At 46.7% G+C, this 17,006-nt stretch overlaps 1 protein-coding gene across 1 annotated transcript in view; it reads left to right on the top strand.

The window, feature by feature from the left end:
• Positions 1-17,006, top strand: part of ACO1 (aconitase 1) — a 45,560-nt gene that overhangs the window by 12,504 nt on the left and 16,050 nt on the right. The window contains exons 2-11 of the mRNA XM_074994693.1: positions 1,345-1,462; positions 2,206-2,374; positions 5,469-5,606; positions 8,696-8,765; positions 9,162-9,345; positions 12,071-12,210; positions 12,802-12,973; positions 13,486-13,586; positions 14,546-14,662; positions 16,092-16,251. Coding sequence (XP_074850794.1) covers positions 1,366-1,462; positions 2,206-2,374; positions 5,469-5,606; positions 8,696-8,765; positions 9,162-9,345; positions 12,071-12,210; positions 12,802-12,973; positions 13,486-13,586; positions 14,546-14,662; positions 16,092-16,251 — 1,348 coding nt within the window. The 5' untranslated portion in view covers positions 1,345-1,365. The remainder of the gene's footprint in view (positions 1-1,344; positions 1,463-2,205; positions 2,375-5,468; positions 5,607-8,695; positions 8,766-9,161; positions 9,346-12,070; positions 12,211-12,801; positions 12,974-13,485; positions 13,587-14,545; positions 14,663-16,091; positions 16,252-17,006) is intronic.

Below are 17,006 nucleotides of genomic sequence, written 5' to 3'. Positions count from 1 at the left end.
CGCTCCCAAATAAGTGCCAGAGACTCGCCAGAGTCGCTGCCGAGGCTGGAGGGGCTGCCGCAGCGGCTGGAGCCACCGTGGCCAGAGGAGCTGGCGGGGGCTGAGGCAGGGTGCAGGAGCTCTCTTCCCCCAGCCCAGTGTGTGTGGAGCATGTCAGCCCTGAGCACTGCCGCCTGCAATGGTGCTTAGCAGTGGCCATGCTGTCAGGGGCTGCTGCCTGCTGGCAGGCTGGGGGTGGCCACGCTCTACCTTCATGCAGGTGGCTTGGAGCCAGGAGCTGGAGGAGCTGCAGCACTGAGAGCTGCAAGAGGTGGAAGGAGCAAGGCAGGCGTTCAGCACCTGTTCTGGTAATTGGGAGGGGGAGAGGGAGGTGTGAGGTGAAGAATGGGGCTGGAGGGGGAAGGAAAGGAGGGGGAAGAGGACAGGAGTGAGTGATGGGCTGGGAAGGTCAGGGCATCATCATACAGTAGAACCATTCGGCTATAACAGACTTTTGGCATTAATGGACACCCCTTCCCCCCATTCGTCCATTAAATCGAGGGTTTATTGTACAAAGGTTTTGTTTGTGAGCTACGTAGGGGTACCTGTCCATTCATTCTTGGGCAGCTTTATTGAACAATTGTCTCGGCAACCTCTGTGTGATTAGCCGTCTGGAAAGGCACTGGCTGCCTCAATAGTCACCATGTAAAAATTATAACTCATGGGCTATGTCTACACTAGCCCCAAACTTCGAAATGGCCATCCAAATGGCCATTTCCAAGTTTACTAATGAAGCGCTGAAATGCATATTCAGTGCCTCATTAGCATGCGGGCGGCCACGGCACTTCGAAATTGACGCGACTCGCCGCTGCGCGGCTCGTCCAGATAGGGCTCCTTTTCGGAAGGACCCCGCCTACTTCGAAGTCCTCTTATTCCTATGAGCAGATGGGAATAGGGGGACTTCGAAGTAGGTGGGTTCTTTTCGAAAAGGAGCCCTGTCTAGACGAGCCGCGCGGCGGCGAGCCGCATCAATTTCGAAGTGCTGCAGCCGCCCGCATGCTAATGAGGCGCTGAATATGTATTTCAGCGCTTCATTAGTAAACTTGGAAATGGCCATTTGCATGGCCATTTCGAAGTTTGGGGCTACTGTAGACATAGCAATGCAATGCTTTACATGGCGGCATCTGAGTCCTGTGAATGTAGGCTGGGCTTGTTTATAATCTTCTGATCGCTCCTGTGGTAACGATGGCAGAGGAGTCACAGGAGAAATGTGTGTGTGTTTTAATGTATATTGTGAACTATACGCACCACCTGCTATAGAATTTCCTCTGGGGCAGCTCATAAGACTTTCTTTTGTGTTTTCAGTGTCTCACAGGGGCTTTAACCATGAGCAACCCGTTTGCATGCGTAGTGGAGCCTCTAGACCCCAGCCAGCCTGTGAAGAAGTTCTTCAATCTGTACAAACTGGGCGATGCGAGATATGGTATGTTGGCGACATTCAGAGGAAGCTGTCTGAGACCTGCATCTACTCCATTTCTGTCTACTCTGTGGGCATTGAAAGAAACTGTGGGACGATCTGGAAGTTCTGGGTGGTATTTGGTTGATTGGCACAGAAACGTGGGTACAAATTGCAAAGCCAGTCCTTGAAGATCAGTTTCTAACAGTGTGTTTTGCATATTAGCATCTAGCCTTATTTGATTTTCTCTTATGGTGATGTTATTTTTTCTAGCCTGCACTTTGGTCATTTTGTATGGTCATTAAGTGCTTCGTCTGAGCAGGGTGTGATTCCCGTACTGGGAAGGAAGGCCTAGCCAAATCAGTGGTAGGGCAAGTTTTGTCCATGCTGCCTTGATAATGTGAGAGACATGATAGGAGTGTGTGGTTACAAGATGTATGCACCCACAAAGATGATATGTAAAATCCTGGCTCCATTATAGTGTCAAAGAATTATAGAATACTAGAAGTAGAAGAGACCTCAAGAGGTCATCAAATCCAGTCTTCTGTCCACCCGGCAGGACCAAGTGCCATCTGTGTCATCCCTGTTAGATATTTATCTAACCTGTTCTTAAATATACCACTGGTGGAAACTCCACAACCGCTCTAGTCAGTGACTTCAGCAAAGCCAGCGCTTCGTTCCCCAAAAGGTGACTGGCCACAGCCATGCCTAGCTATCTGGAAACTTCACATTAAAGTGAAAACCAAGCTGCTTTCTGTCTCTTTCCCCAGGACGTTTGCCGTTTTCGATCAGGGTGCTCCTGGAGGCAGCCATCCGTAACTGTGATGAGTTTCTAGTCAAGAAGGAAGATGTTGAAAATATCCTCAACTGGAAGGTGGTGCAGCACAAGAATGTTGAAGTGCCATTTAGCCCAGCCCGAGTTATTCTACAGGATTTAACGTGAGTCGAAAGCTTTCAGAAGCTAGGCAAATGGGATATTGAATCCCCAACCACTGGCATGGGCAAAGCAGAGGGGAATGGAGGATGGAGGCGGTGCCACATTATTCTAACCATACTGGCTGTCAAATTGACAGAGCTCCTTTAAGCAAACAGTGGTCATTTTTAAAATAGTCCATCCAAAGGCCACTGCCCATTGAACCTTGGACCCAGGAGATAGGAGGCAATGCAGCACAGCCTGGGTGTTTCTGCTCGTTACTGGATGATAGAGTGGTTCGATTTCTCACCCTAGCAGATGGCATACTGCCTGCAACCCTCCCGAATGCACTACCGGGACTGCCGGCTCAGTCATGCTTGTGTTTTGCCCCTCTCCTCCCACACAAGCTCCACCCATTCTCTGCCCCCGCTCTGTCCCCGCCCACCTCTTGCCATGGAGTGCCACTTCAGATGAGTGCAGGGTGCAGCCCCCCTCCTCCCAGAGTGGTACGGTCTAGGAGTAGCACAAGCTAGGAAGCTTGCACGGGTTTGGGGTCGCGCCACTCTGGGGGAGAGGCGGGACTGCACCTGCTCACATCGGAAGTGGCATGATGCTGATGGTGAGTGCAAGGGGTGAGTGATGCTGCGAGGTGCATGTGGCCCCATGTGCACCCCTCATACATCACCTGTGGTAGCTGCTGCTCTCTTCTAAGATCTTGCCATTCGTGTCAAACGGGGAGCTGCAGAATGCTGAACTTCCTTGAAAAGAGACGCCCTTGCACAGGTGCCTAATGGGAGCTGAGCTGCAGGGAAAAATCTGCCTCTTGGCACAGGGCCCCATAGTGAGTAAATTGCTCATTTGAGGGCTAGAATGTTGAGGGTTCCTGATGTTCAGCCCTATGTGTTTTCGAGTTCACTGGCCCACATCACCTTGAACGCTTCGGCTATTTAAATGAATGTATGCTGGTGTCACGCCCCCGCCCCCATGTAGCAACAGGTAATGCAGTTACCTCAGAGTATCAGCTTCTCTCTTGTATGTACATAACGCTTGGGGTAATTGACGTGATCCATTGCACATCACACTCACTCAGTTCAGATGTGTATTTTCTTTGATCAGTGCTATAATATAATGTGGGTAGTGTGGGTTTGAGTTTTATCTGCCTGCAAATACTAAGGAGGGTGAAGAAGAAAATTCTGATCCAGTTCCCTGTGTTGAGTCTGTTGTATTTAATAATCTGCACTATTTTTCATACACACAACTGTTCTGTAACATTATAGGCTGACTATTTTTAGTTCCTTCCAGCAAAGAACATCTTCACATCCTCACTTGTTGCTCTTGGAACACTAAAACAGCTTGTCCTCTGGATTGATATTTCAGGAAGCCCACTCAGGGTGTGGCTACACTACAGAGTTCTTCCAGAATAGCTTATTTCAGAGCTGTTATTCCAAAATAAACTTTCTGGAACAAGATGCCAACTCTACTGGAACCCCAAAATAAGCAAAACTTATTCCAAAACAGTGTGTCTACACACAATAGAGCCTATGTCGGCTTAGGGCTCTAATCTGAAATACTATGTCTGCACAGCAGCCTTATTTCAGAATAAGCTACTCTGGAATAATTTATTTTGACATAGCCCTGATTATGAAATATCTAGTTTGGAACAGGTGCTATTCCTCATAAAATGAGGTTTACTAAATTTGAAATAAGCTGTCTGCTTTTTCGAAATTATTTCAAAGCAACGTTTGCATTGTTTAGATGCTCACAAAGTTACGTCCGATTAGCGGCTCTTATTCTGAAATAACTTGTCTATGTAGACACACTGTCAATCTAATCCTAAATGGGCCTGACTGCCCAGGACCACATCGCTGGGTGCTATGTGCACTCAGCACCCTGCAGAATTACATATTTTGTTATGGGGGGATGTTTCCCCAAAAGTAACTGTCTAGAAGTAAAGTGCTGAGTGCTACAAAAATTGCCCCTGATGGTTAGGGTAACCATCTGGGAAATGCCAAAATGTTCCATCTGTGTAGGGCCGCAAGCTTCCCATCTGCTCAGCAAAAGCAAACATGGAAAGTTATGGTCTCATGATTAGAACGTACTTCTGACTGCCAGAATTCTTGGTTTCTAATCTCAACTAGTGATGTGGCCTTGAACTAAAGCACTTAACCCATTGTGTCTCAGTCTGTCCGCCTGGAAAACTACCCTTAACCTATTTCGGTAGGGTACGGGAGGCCTTGACTAATGTGAAGTGGTTCCAGATGCTCTGGTGAAATGCACTTCTGTAAGCAAACCCAGAGGAAGGCATGGTGTTTGTTGCCACGTTAATTATTGAACCAACAAGGCCGGTAGGACAGCAATGCAGGGTCACCACCAGAGGTGAAAATGTCACTTCTGGCTAACTGCCTCCCAGAGATAGCTGTGGAGTGTGAAGCATGTGGGTAGTCAGTTTGGGAGTACCTGGTAAGTTCTAGAACTTGGCAAAATTGGGTGAGGGTGGCTTTGTTCTTCCTTTCAGTGCTCCCCGGATGTCCCACAGGGGTTCCACAGTCATACCCACTTCCATGGATTCTGTGTCAGTTTTGTGTAGCTTGTAAGTCAATAGCTGATGATGGTTTTTCTTAATCACAAGTCCTCAGGACTCAGGCCAAGGTCTGACTGCTATCATGATTGCTAATCTGTTAGTTCTGAGAAGGCCGGACGTTGACCCGAGCCCTGTTGGGACAGGCACTGTACATACACTGAGTCCCTGCCCCAAAAGTCTGGCGTTAGGAGGTAATTATCCCCATTTACAGCACAGAGCAAGGAAGAGTAACACCCAGGGTCACACAAAAAATACATCTAGAGCTCTTGTGTCTCCGTCCAGTGCCTTAATTATGCAACCACCCACCCATTGCCATCTGATGAGTTCCCAACCAAGTGTTCTGCAGTGATGGTTCCAAATGTGGCTTTGTTCTTTCCTCCCCACTGTTTTTGTGTCCCGCTGCAATGGAGTGGTGGGTCCATTGTTGGCTTCCAAGGCAGAATCTGCCGGTCAGTGTGGCGTCATCTGGCTATGCTGCACCTGAGGACCTGGGTTCTGGCTTTTAAATCACCTCAGTTTGCGTAATTCTCTCCTTTCAGCGGAGTACCTGCAGTGGTTGACTTTGCTGCAATGCGTGATGCTGTGAAGAAACTGGGTGGAGATCCTGAAAAAATTAATCCCATCTGTCCTGCTGATCTGGTCATTGATCATTCCATCCAAGTGGATTTTAACAGGAGGTAAGGAAATAAAGCAGATCTTATGTCCCAGGGTTGTTAGGAAGCCACAGCCAGTTGGAGCTAATTAGCAGAGGCCACTGAAGTCAGTGGAGCAACACTGAGGTATGCAAACTGATGCGTTGGCCCCTGGTATTACAGAGGCTAAAGACTGATTAAGTCAGACTGTTCACTACACTGGGCTGTGTTGGTACAACTCTAAAAATGGGGTTCTTCGCTTGTTTCAGCCTTAGTGTTAAAACATAAAGCATTGGCTTTATGGAGGGGAAAAGAAGGAACAGGCAGTCTTTGGTGAACTCCTTTGCCTCTCTCCAAGTCCTCACTGAAACCAGAAGGTCCATCTGCACAGAACTCATCATAGTGGCATCCAGATCTTAGAAACCTTCCTGCCATCCTGCACATTGTCCTACTTTCTCATGTCATCTCTCAATTCTCTTTTGTTTTCCAAACTCCTCCTCCTGTTCATTGTCCTCTGGTTGCCTTACAAAGTAACTTATTCCATATGTGTGACCCTCTGTGGGCAATAAATATTGCAATTGTCCACTTAAATGAAAACAACACAAAAAAGAGGAATATAAGAATCAGAGCAGATGTGGACCTTAAGGTCAGAGGGGACCATTGTGACCACCTAGTCTGAGCTGCAGCACATTCCACACCACAGAACTTCACCCACCCTCTCCTGCGTTAGGCCCCAAACCTCTGGCTGAGTTATTGAAGTTCTTCATGTTACAGAGAGTGCACCATTTACCCTAGTTTAAACCTACAAGTAACCATGTCCTAAGGCAACTCACCCCTCTCCCAGGCACCTCTGCCAGTCTGACCTTGGGAAAATGCCTTCCCCAGCCCAAAGATGGCAGTCAGTCAGATCCAGAGCATGTGAACAAGCTCTGCCACTTGGGAAAAGAGTCTGTGTTGTAACTCAGAGCCCTCCCCAACTACTTTCCCATCTCAGAGGCTGTGTCTACACTAGCCCCAAACTTCGAAATGGCCATGCAAATGGTCATTTCAAAGTTTACTAATGAAGTGCTGAAATACATATTCAGCGCCTGATTAGCATGCGGGCGGCCGCGGCACTTCGAAATTGACACGGCTCGCTGCCGCGCGGCTCGTTCAGATGGGGCTCCTTTTCGAAAGGACCCCGCCTACTTCGAAGTCCCCTTATTCCCATCTGCTGATAGGAATAAGGGGACTTCGAAGTAGGCAGAGTCCTTTCGAAAAGGAGCCCCGTCCGGACGAGACGCGCGGCGGCGAGGCGCATCAATTTTGAAGTGCCGTGGCCACCCGCATGCTAATGAGGCGCTGAATATGTATTTCAGCGCTTCGTTAGTAAACTTTGAAATGGCCATTTGCATGGCCGTTTCGAAGTTTGGGGCTAGTGTAGACATAGCCAGAATGTTTTTTTTTTTCCCTGTTTTTTAAACAATATTTGATCCTGTTTGTAGAAATAAATCTCTGGGTAGATTTTCTTTGGTATTTTATTTAAAACATCCCCTTCAGGTGACTCTTAGGCAAGAAGGTTTTCTTAAATCTCAAAATCCATATGAATGCCAACCTCTGTTGGAATGGCACAGCTAACTGAAAAGCTCAGCAGTTTGTCTAATGTTCTTTTTCCTAGATCTTGACTGGGATCATTTGTCTGAAGTCGGCTGCTTGTTAACTTAAATTGCATTCTTAAAATTTCACTTAGAAAAGTTCAGGAATGGATTTCAGTTTGTAATTAAATGTCGGAAATAGTGGTCTCAAGTATATATACAAGTGGTTGCTTATGTGTTTAAACTAGGAATATACTGTTCCATTTAATTTGAATCTCTTTTTATTATGAGAGCTGGTTGGGGGAAATTGTGACAATGAAAAATTTCATTTTAATGAATTTAATTGAAAAGCAGAAACATTGTGGTGGTGGTTTTTTACAAAAGCACAAATATTTTCAGTGCAAAATAGCTTTTCACAAATAATTTTTGAGCAAATCCCATTTCAGATGGACAAATGTCTCACCAAAAAAAAAAAATGGCTGACCAGCTGTGATTGCTGGTTAGCTCTTTCACAGTGGACATGAGGGTGCTACATGAACCTAAGAATAGCCACAGTGGATCTGACCAAAGGTCCATCTAGCCACTGTCCAATGCCAAGTGCCCGGAGGGGAATGAACAAACCAGGTAATCATCAAGTGATCCCTCTCCTGTCATCCATTTCCAGCCTCTGACAAACAGTGGCTAGGGACTCCATTCCTACTAGCCTGGCTAGTAGCCATCGATGGACCTAACCTCCATGAATTTTTCTAGTTTTTTTGGAACCCCAATAAAGTCCTGGTCTTCACAGTGTCTTCTGGCCAGGCATTCCTTATTTACTTTCTCCATATCTATTATAGATCTCCGTCAGGTCTTCCTTAGACTACTCTTTTCCTCTGTAACAATCTGAGATGAGACACTAGTTGGGGAGGGCTCTGAGTTACAACACAGACTCCTTTCCCAAGTGGCAGAGCTTGTCCACATGCTCTGGATCTCATCTTTGGGGTGGGGAAGGCATTTTCCCAGGGTCAGACTGGCAGAGGTGCATGGGAGAGGGATAAGTTGTCTTATCTGCAGCATAGAACATGTGTCACTTGTAGGTTTCCACTGTTTCCATGCTGCAGAAAGAAGCCCTTTTTAGGGATTTTATGTTTATGCTTCATGTATTTTTAGAAGTACAGGATTGAACTGCACTGTGTATTCTAGATCAGGATTACCATATGATCAGCCACAGTTGTGGGCTGGTGATGTCCCAACTTCCTTTACTGCTATGTTACTTGTATATAATTTAGCATTTGAAAACTTGTCCATTGCTTTAAGATGTAGACTAGAGTAGCAAATTGAAAATTTAATGTCTGCATTCTGCATGGGGCTAACATGTGAGCCAAATAATAGGTGTTATTCTAAAAACTTGGTAAACCCTGTCATTGTCTGCTTGTAGTTCACTTCCACAGTTGCTTGAAAGATATGAAAATCATCAGCATCAGGAGATACAAGTGCTTTTCCACTGAACGCGCACGTCAGTCCCCACTCTAAATTCAGTTGGAAACTTGTCGCTCTGTGGTTTGTTTATGTCACTTGCAGGCCAGACAGTTTGCAGAAGAATCAGGAGCTAGAGTTTGAAAGAAACAAAGAAAGATTTGAGTTCTTAAAGGTATGGGAAGAGTTTGTTTTCTTTATGTGTACAAGCTATACCTCTCTAGTCAGCAACATCCAAAATCCAACATGATTTTAGCCGGATGTCCACTTACCATGGGTGTGGCCAAGTGTCCTGCAGTCCTGTGAAGTTTCATTAGAGCCACCAGTCCTGGCTTTCGGTGTTCTGTGCTGTTATTTAGCTCTAATTTACCCCGAATGTCTTCTAAGAGCCAAGTAAGCAGTGGAAGTGTGCTAGACAATAATGACTCCCTGTAGCATGGTAAATACTATCGTTCGGCACCCGTCAGGTCCCGAAGGTACCAGACTAGAGAGGCTCAACCTGTACCAAGATAGGCTTAGTCATCACTTTTGCTGCATATTTAATATTTGGATCTCTTATTCACTGTTTCAGTGGGGCTCCCAAGCTTTCCACAACATGAGAATTATTCCTCCTGGCTCAGGGATTGTCCACCAAGTGAACTTAGAATACTTGGCGAGAGTGGTGTTTGATCAGAATGGGTACTATTATCCCGACAGCCTGGTAGGCACTGATTCGCACACTACAATGATTGATGGTCTGGGAGTGCTGGGCTGGGGTAAGTACACTAAAGGTTTGTGAACTCATAGGTTAGGTTATAGCTTAGGTTCCTCTCAATCCACATCTAAACTAAAATAACTGGTTCAGTACAAACTCCCTCTTTTGTGTCTGTCCAGTTCAGATGATTTTGTAACCTAATCTCCTATTCCAGACCCAATGATTGTAAGAACAATGACTTACTTGACTTAAACCTGGTACTCCAGGTGGAGCAGAGGTCATCAGCAAATCTCCATTTCAGTCTGTCCCAGGACAAAACTTCTGTCTGACCCCAGAAGAACCCCAGTTGTTGTCCTTTGATCTCAGATTTTCTCCACATTGTTTGTCTTCCTCTTCTGTGTTTTCCTTGCGGGTTCCATACAAGAGTTTGATGAACGATGCTGGATGATGGTTTTCTGAGAGTGTGGCCTAGCCATCCCCACTTTCTTCTCGTTATTTCAATGTCAAGTGGTTCTTGTTGTGCTCTGTTCCAAAGCTCCTTGCTTGTGCCCAAGTCTTGCCATTGGATGTGAAGGATGTACCTCAGGCATCTGTTTATGCATGTCTGTAGCTTGTGATTTGAAGACTTTTAGCACACCAGCTCTCACATGCATACAAGAGGGCACACTTCACATTTGCACAATAAACCACATTACAGTCACGTGTCAGGTCATGAAAGATTTGTTGGTGCTTTTATTTTTAAATATTAAATTTAAAACCTTCAGTAGTGGTGTGGGGCGAAGAAAGAAGAGTAACGTTTTCAAAGGGGAGCTCTAGTCCCATTGAAAGTTTCACTGGCTTTCAATGAGACTCAAAACCCTAAAATCACTTGGGCATGTTTGCCCTGTGACAGTAACTATAAACATAGCGCTGGATCAAAGACTCATTCACAGCCAGAACTGGTGAGTGGGGATGAAATATGTCAAGAGGAGGAAATACATCCAGACAAGGTTAGCTCAGCCTTTGCCAGTATTCTGTACCAGAATGCTCTTTGTGTGAACAGTAATAATGAAAATGTTTGCAAGAGTTAGCTACAAAAATAAGTTCCTAACCAATGATAGGAAATGGAAGCTTTGAAATGTTATCTGTATAAGTAGGTAGCCCAACTGAAGTATTTTGTAGTCAGCTATATACTTAGTATGAAGAAAGCCTGGGGAATGCAGCAGTGATATTTCATATGTATTTTGAAAACACCTGTGAGTCCCTTCCTTAACCAGGATTCATCAATCACTCTTCTAGGCTCTGTACAAACACAGAACAAAGTGCTCTGTTCTCAAAGAGCATACAAGAATGCTGATCACTTACAGGGACACACACAAACTTTTCAGTCTCTCTGGCTACGTCTACACGTGCCCCAGACTTTGAAATGGCCACGCAAATGAGCTCATGGGGATAAGGGGACTTCGAAGTAGGCGAGGTCCTTTCGAACAGGAGCCCCGTCTGGACGCGCCGCGCGGCGGCAAGGAGCGTCAATTTCAAAGCGCTGCTGCCGCCTGCATGCTAATGAAGCGCTGAATATGCATTTCAGCGCTTCATTAGTAAACTTCGAAATGGCCATTTGCGTGGCCATTTCGAAGTTTGGGGCATGTGTAGACACGGCCTCTGAGTGTAAATCAAAATATTTGTATCTTCTTTACAGAGCACTACAGAATACACACCACATAAGGGATGTTTGCATCTACAGCCTTGGTAGTATAGGAATGCATCAGCTCATGTTACTGGGATCAGACCTTCTTTGGGGTCTGGGGCCTATTCTGTGGTTTTTACAGGACCTGGTCTGTGCCTGGGATTTCTAGTGTTAGCTTAATGCAAATGATAATTATGATATTGGGAATATTGTTTGTACCCATGGCCTCATCTTCACAAGGAAACTGCTACCAACTGCCCAATAACTTGACAGTGGTCAGGGTGCTGGTGGGCTGTGATCAGCGTTTGTCACTAATATTGTTGAGTTGTTTCCTGGTACTCCCCCATCTGCCTGTACTTTGATTGGAAGCTGTTTGAGGCTGGGGCCACCTTTTTGTTTTGCGTTTATACAGTGTGTAATGCAGTGGGTTGCGGGAAAGGCTCAGCTGTGTTCAGGGCAAATTCTTCTCCTACCAGCATTTACTCAGGACCAGCTAACACAGTGTTAAGCACAACCTGTCCTGGTCTGCATTGCTCATCCAGCCCCAGTTAGCTGAAAGCTGTGTGTGTGGGTGGTTTCATGCCCCTGGAAGGAGCAGAGCTAGGCGTCCAGCCCTCAGTGCTGCCCAAATTGCGGTGCTGGCCCCACGCCAGCCCTCAGAACCCCACACAGAGTGATGCTCCTGTACAGTTTTAAAAGTGCTGGAGTCCAGTCACTGGAATGGCAGCAGTGACAGTGGATGGGAACCCTGGGCCCCTTTGGATGGCTGGGCTCCAGGGCAACTCCCCTCTTTGCCCTCCAGTCTATGCTCTTTGGCAGGCCTGGCCAGCCCCTTGTCATTAATTCAGCTGTGTTTAAACATAGTTCAGTTGCCAAATAAAAGTGAGCTCCTAAAGCTAGAAACACTTTGTAAACGAAAGCTTGAGACAGTGTGACAGGGACCATCTAAGTAATATCTCCTAGTAGCACCCCAATCCAACCCTGCTGTCTGGTGTCCCCCTTCCCCCTTATTTTGTAGTGTTGCTATTTCACCACTTAGTTAATTTGCAGCATCTTTCAGCACTTGCCTCATCTAAACTAAAACATCCCGCTCTGCTTTTGTCATGCCGATGGGATTCAGGTGTTGGCGGCATTGAAGCCGAAGCAGTGATGCTGGGCCAGCCAATCAGCATGGTGCTTCCTGAAGTGATTGGCTACAAGCTGGTGGGAAATCCTCTCCCCCTTGTCACATCCACAGACATCGTGCTCACTGTTACCAAGGTAACAACCCCCTGTGCCACTTTATCATGGCTGGGGGGGAATCTCTTGTCATGGGCAACAGCGTGGCATTCGTGCGCATGGTGTAATCTTAGCGCACTGTGTACCGCAGCCTGGTCTCTGGGGCTGTCAGTTTGATTTCATCCTCTTGAGATCCAACCAGGCTGGGCCAGGGCTGCGCTGGCTCTGCACTCCTCCTCTCTGGCCTGCTGACCGGCCTCACTTCAGGTGATGGATTCCCATCCAATCCTGCTCCCCAGCGCCGATCTGACTCGACGGGACAGGAAGAGCTGGAACTGGGAGAGCTCTTACAATCTTTGTTGTCGTGGGCCAGTTTGGGAGCCACGCCTACTCCCATTGAGACCGATAGGGGTTTTTTGCCATGGCCTGCAGTGGTAACAGAATCACATAGGTAGGCCACGTCTGGCATTGAATTCTGTTGCTGTGTTACACACCAAACAAAACCCTGATTCCAGATGGCCCCGGGCTTTGAGGGAGCTTTGCTGAGCCGTTGCTAGTGCGAATGACATAGGCAGGCAGGTGTCTGACGGTGAGACGTGGCCTTGAGTACTTTTGTTGGTTCATGTGTTGCAGCATCTTCGCCAGGTTGGCGTAGTGGGTAAGTTTGTGGAATTCTTGGGGCCTGGCGTAGCCCAGCTGTCAATTGCTGATCGAGCCACCATTGCCAATATGTGCCCAGAATATGGAGCGACTGCAGCCTTCTTCCCTGTCGATGAAGTCAGCATCAGCTACCTGATCCAGACGGGTATGTGCAAAGAGAGACTGGAACGCAAAGATCCAGGGTAGAAAGCTGAGCTCTGACAGTTAGTGGTTCAGGGCCTGACTCTGGAGTGACTCCATTGACCATAATTCCTGAATCTTACTGGTATGAGAGAGATCAGAATCAGAACCCTGGTGTCATGAATTTGGTCTTAGCACCCTCCCAAATCTTAACCTTGGGCTCTGCAAAGAGTCCATATTACACACTACATATGAGCTACTGTGTCTCAGGATTGAGCCCTTAAGAACTCCTGCATATGAAAATTTCTTGTCAAGAGTTCAAGTCCCACCTTGGGATGCAACTAACAGTCCCAATTAACTGGGATTGACATCGTCAAAGGTCCAGTGACTGTTCTCTTCCTGCTTTTCTAGTTAAACATGATGATGATGATGACGATACAGTCTAACCCATTCAGTGCCCTGTTCTGCATACTTAAAATGCCCCAGTTCCTTTGTCTGGGCTGGTTCTTATTTAGCTATTTTTGGATTTCTCTTTAGGTCGTGATGAAGAAAAAGTTAAGCGCATAAAGAGCTATCTCGTGGCTGTGGGGATGTTTAGAGATTTCACTAATTCCTCGCAGGATCCAGATTTTACCCAGGTGAGACCTGATCTTCATTACATCTTGTACCTTCCTTTATTTATTTCTCTCCTACATGTACGCCCCATTGCTCTCCGCTCATTATTCATTTTTATTGTTCTCTGTTTCATATTTTTAAAAGAGAAATTTTCACACAGGAAGCCAAAAAAAACACCACCACAACTCTGGTTTGTGTAATCCCATTCCCAAAGCACCCACTGGAGTCCCATACTTGACAGTACTTTCCATGGCTATGTAGGCCAGAATCTGAGGCAGCCTCATTTGGTGACAGCAGACCACACACAACACCTGAGGGAAATGAAGGGTCTTAGTCTGCGTCCAGCAATCTCAACCCAGTTGACTTATAATAGGGTGGTATGGATTTAAATGAGGACAGAACATGCCCCAAACCTTTCTTAATAATTAACAACCAAGGCAAGATTAAAGGGGTTTGATGCTCTCTCAAATCTTGTACGTTTTCTCTCATTGCTCACCTTCATCTATAAACCAGCTATCGTAATGGTGAAGAGGAGGCTGCTTGTGTCGTCTCGTTGGTTCCCCTTTTCTGGTTTTGCCCAGAATGCTTTCTGGTTCTATCAAAAGGGTTTGTGTTGATTGTGGGGGTAAAATTTTCAATCCATCTCAGCTCTGTTTTCAAAAGTGAACAGGTATCTCATTGGCACTATTTTGCAAGTGGCCGAGACGAAGGCTCCTGTGTGTTTGCCGCTTTCAAAAACGGGACCTTGACACGGCTTTGGGAGCTAAGAGTACTTGACTCCCTTCAGATGGCCTCCTGCTGTCCAGAGGCAGTTTAGGGCCCTGATTCAGTAAGATGCTTACACACGTGACTCAGTGGGATAACTGGTGTGGAGCAGTGCTGAATTGGGACCGCCATGCCCTTTAGAGCAATGGATCTTGCATTACTTGGCTCATTCCTTGGCAGCAGCTTAGTGAACTGTACTGTTCCTCTGGCTGAGCAGGTTGTAGAGCTGGACCTCCACACCGTTGTGCCTTGCTGTAGTGGACCCAAAAGGCCTCAGGACAAAGTAGCTGTGTCAGAAATGAAGAAGGACTTTGAGACCTGCCTGGGAGCCAAGGTAAGAGCACGTGGCTTTGCAAACAGAAATATGTTTGTCTTCTAGAAGCTGTCTGCAGTGCTTAGTCACTTGGGACACAGATAGCAATCACTTGAGTACACTTTGTGTAAAAATAGCCTTGTATGGTGTTTCTGGTTATTTTCAGTCATAGCCTAGAAGTTAATGCCAAGGAATAAGTGTTCTACTGTGGGGCCGGGGGGGCGGGGGGGGAGTGGGGTTGTATCAAGTTATGGGTCATGGCACATGGATCATCTGTAGGTCTCTCCTGACCTAGAAGTGAAGCATCTGTGGTACTGAAGCATTGACTCACCCAGATGATGGCATATGAGTCAGAGTCCCTGCAAGTTTCTAGAGGACGTAGGGTTAGCATATTTGAACTTTCAAAAAAAGACGACACCCCTGTGAGGGGTGTATCTGTATTAGTATCTACCGACTCACCTTGTAATAATGTACTAGAGTATATATAGTGAGTTGGTAGATATTGATACACTCCCTCACAGGGGTGCCCTCTTTTTTTGAAAGTTCAAATATGGTAACCCTACCATAGGTGCTTTTTCTTGCAACTAAAATTAAAACAAACGTGAACCCCAAATGCCTCTTGCAGTCAGTCCATACAGTTAAAAACAGAAATTAATAAAACTGGGTCTAGAATATTGATCCAGGGGTTTGTTCACATCTAAACACCCCTAAATTCTGGGTGATCTCGGACCTGAATTGCCATAGAAATGTTACAGGCCAGGTTTACTCCCTGTAAAAGCCAGAGCCTGGGAGGAATGCTGTGGTTTTCAAACCCAGCTAACCCCTCCACACATGCTACTTTCTGTCCCAGTCCATAGTATTGCTAAGCTAGTTCTTTCCACGTTCTTGAAGATGGTGTTTGTCTGTTTAGTTAGATCTTGACGTGAAGGTCAGGCCATTCAGTGGTAATGGTATGACATCTTGGGCAGTCTGGCCAAAGCCCCCAGGCCTGTCCTGAGTGACTTGGCAGGTGACATGGGGCAGCTTCTCGCACCCTGATGCTGTGCGCTGAGGGTGCTGTCTGCTCTGGGATCCAAGGCACACAGGATTATGGACACCTCTGTGCAGGCTGAAGGAGTCTGGAGTCTGCTTGTGCCAAATACCATCTTCTGATCCACCGCAAGGGGCAGCTTGCCAGCTTCTCACCCCGGGACGAGAAGGGAGGGTTGGTCCCCATTAAGGCAATGTGACAGCCGCAATGCTGCCCGGCCCTCTGGGGCCTGAAGCAGGGAGCTCCAGAGAGCTGCTACACCTTGTGCTAAAGCTGTTCCCTCTTCCCCCTCAAGCCACTTGAGAGGAGCATGGAATGCTGCTATAACACAGCTGTTTTCTGAACAGTTCTGTCTCCGTTCCCCAGTTCACACACCTGCACTAACCATCTCCTGCCTTTGTTTTGATTCTCTTTTTGCAGCAAGGCTTCAAAGGCTTTCAGATCGCCCCTGACCATCACAGCGACCACGTGACCTTTGTCCACAACGGCAGCAGCTTCGAGCTCACCCATGGGTCGGTAGTGATTGCCGCCATTACCAGCTGCACTAATACCAGCAACCCCTCAGTTATGTTAGGAGCGGGTAAGTGCACCTGATCGTTTGCCTGCAGCAATTCCACTGGAGGGTGAGACCAGCATCGGAAAAGCAAGCCCATGGAATCGCATCCATTGATGCCAGAGCCGAATTCAGCCCATAGGACTAGTAAGACAAATCCAGAGACCAATATTTGGGCTGATAACTAGAAACTCTGGCTGATAATCACTGGCTTTTCCTTATGCTGACAAGTCTTTAATGATCACCTGCCTCTGATCTCTAGGTCAGGCATTTGATGCAGTGTGATGCAAGGGTGGTGTCCAGCTGCTTTGTCCATGCAGTAGCCTAGCTCAGTGGTGTGCAAAGTGGGGTTGGGCTTTCCTGGGGGTGTGTAAAATTTCCTAAGAGGGGGAGCAGGGTGATCTGCTGCTGGGTCTCAGGCTCATCTATCTCATTAAAAATGTTGAAATATGGTACTGTTTTTATGTTTGTATATTCACATTTAGATACCAGTTAATGAAGTTTCTATGTTCTACAGACTTACTTTCTTACACATACCAAAAGAGTTTTTTTTCATGGGAACATAACTGAAATTTCCATTGGCTTGGATTACATTAGACAGGTTTGTGGGGGGTGGGGGCGGGTGCTAATTGCAGGGATAAAAAGCAGAGCCTGATGTAAAATGTTTGCCACCCCGGCCTAGATAATATGTGTGTATCACTCCTGCTCTTCAGGGCAATGGTGATCTTGTAATGGGTTTTAGCTGGAGGCGGAGGCCCATGTATGTGCTGGAATTTGCATTG

The sequence above is a fragment of the Carettochelys insculpta genome, chromosome 5 (assembly GCF_033958435.1).
Source record: "Carettochelys insculpta isolate YL-2023 chromosome 5, ASM3395843v1, whole genome shotgun sequence".
Taxonomy (NCBI): Eukaryota; Metazoa; Chordata; order Testudines; family Carettochelyidae; genus Carettochelys; species Carettochelys insculpta.
Note: the sequence above shows the minus strand (reverse complement) of the source record. Positions and strands in the feature narration are given on the sequence as shown.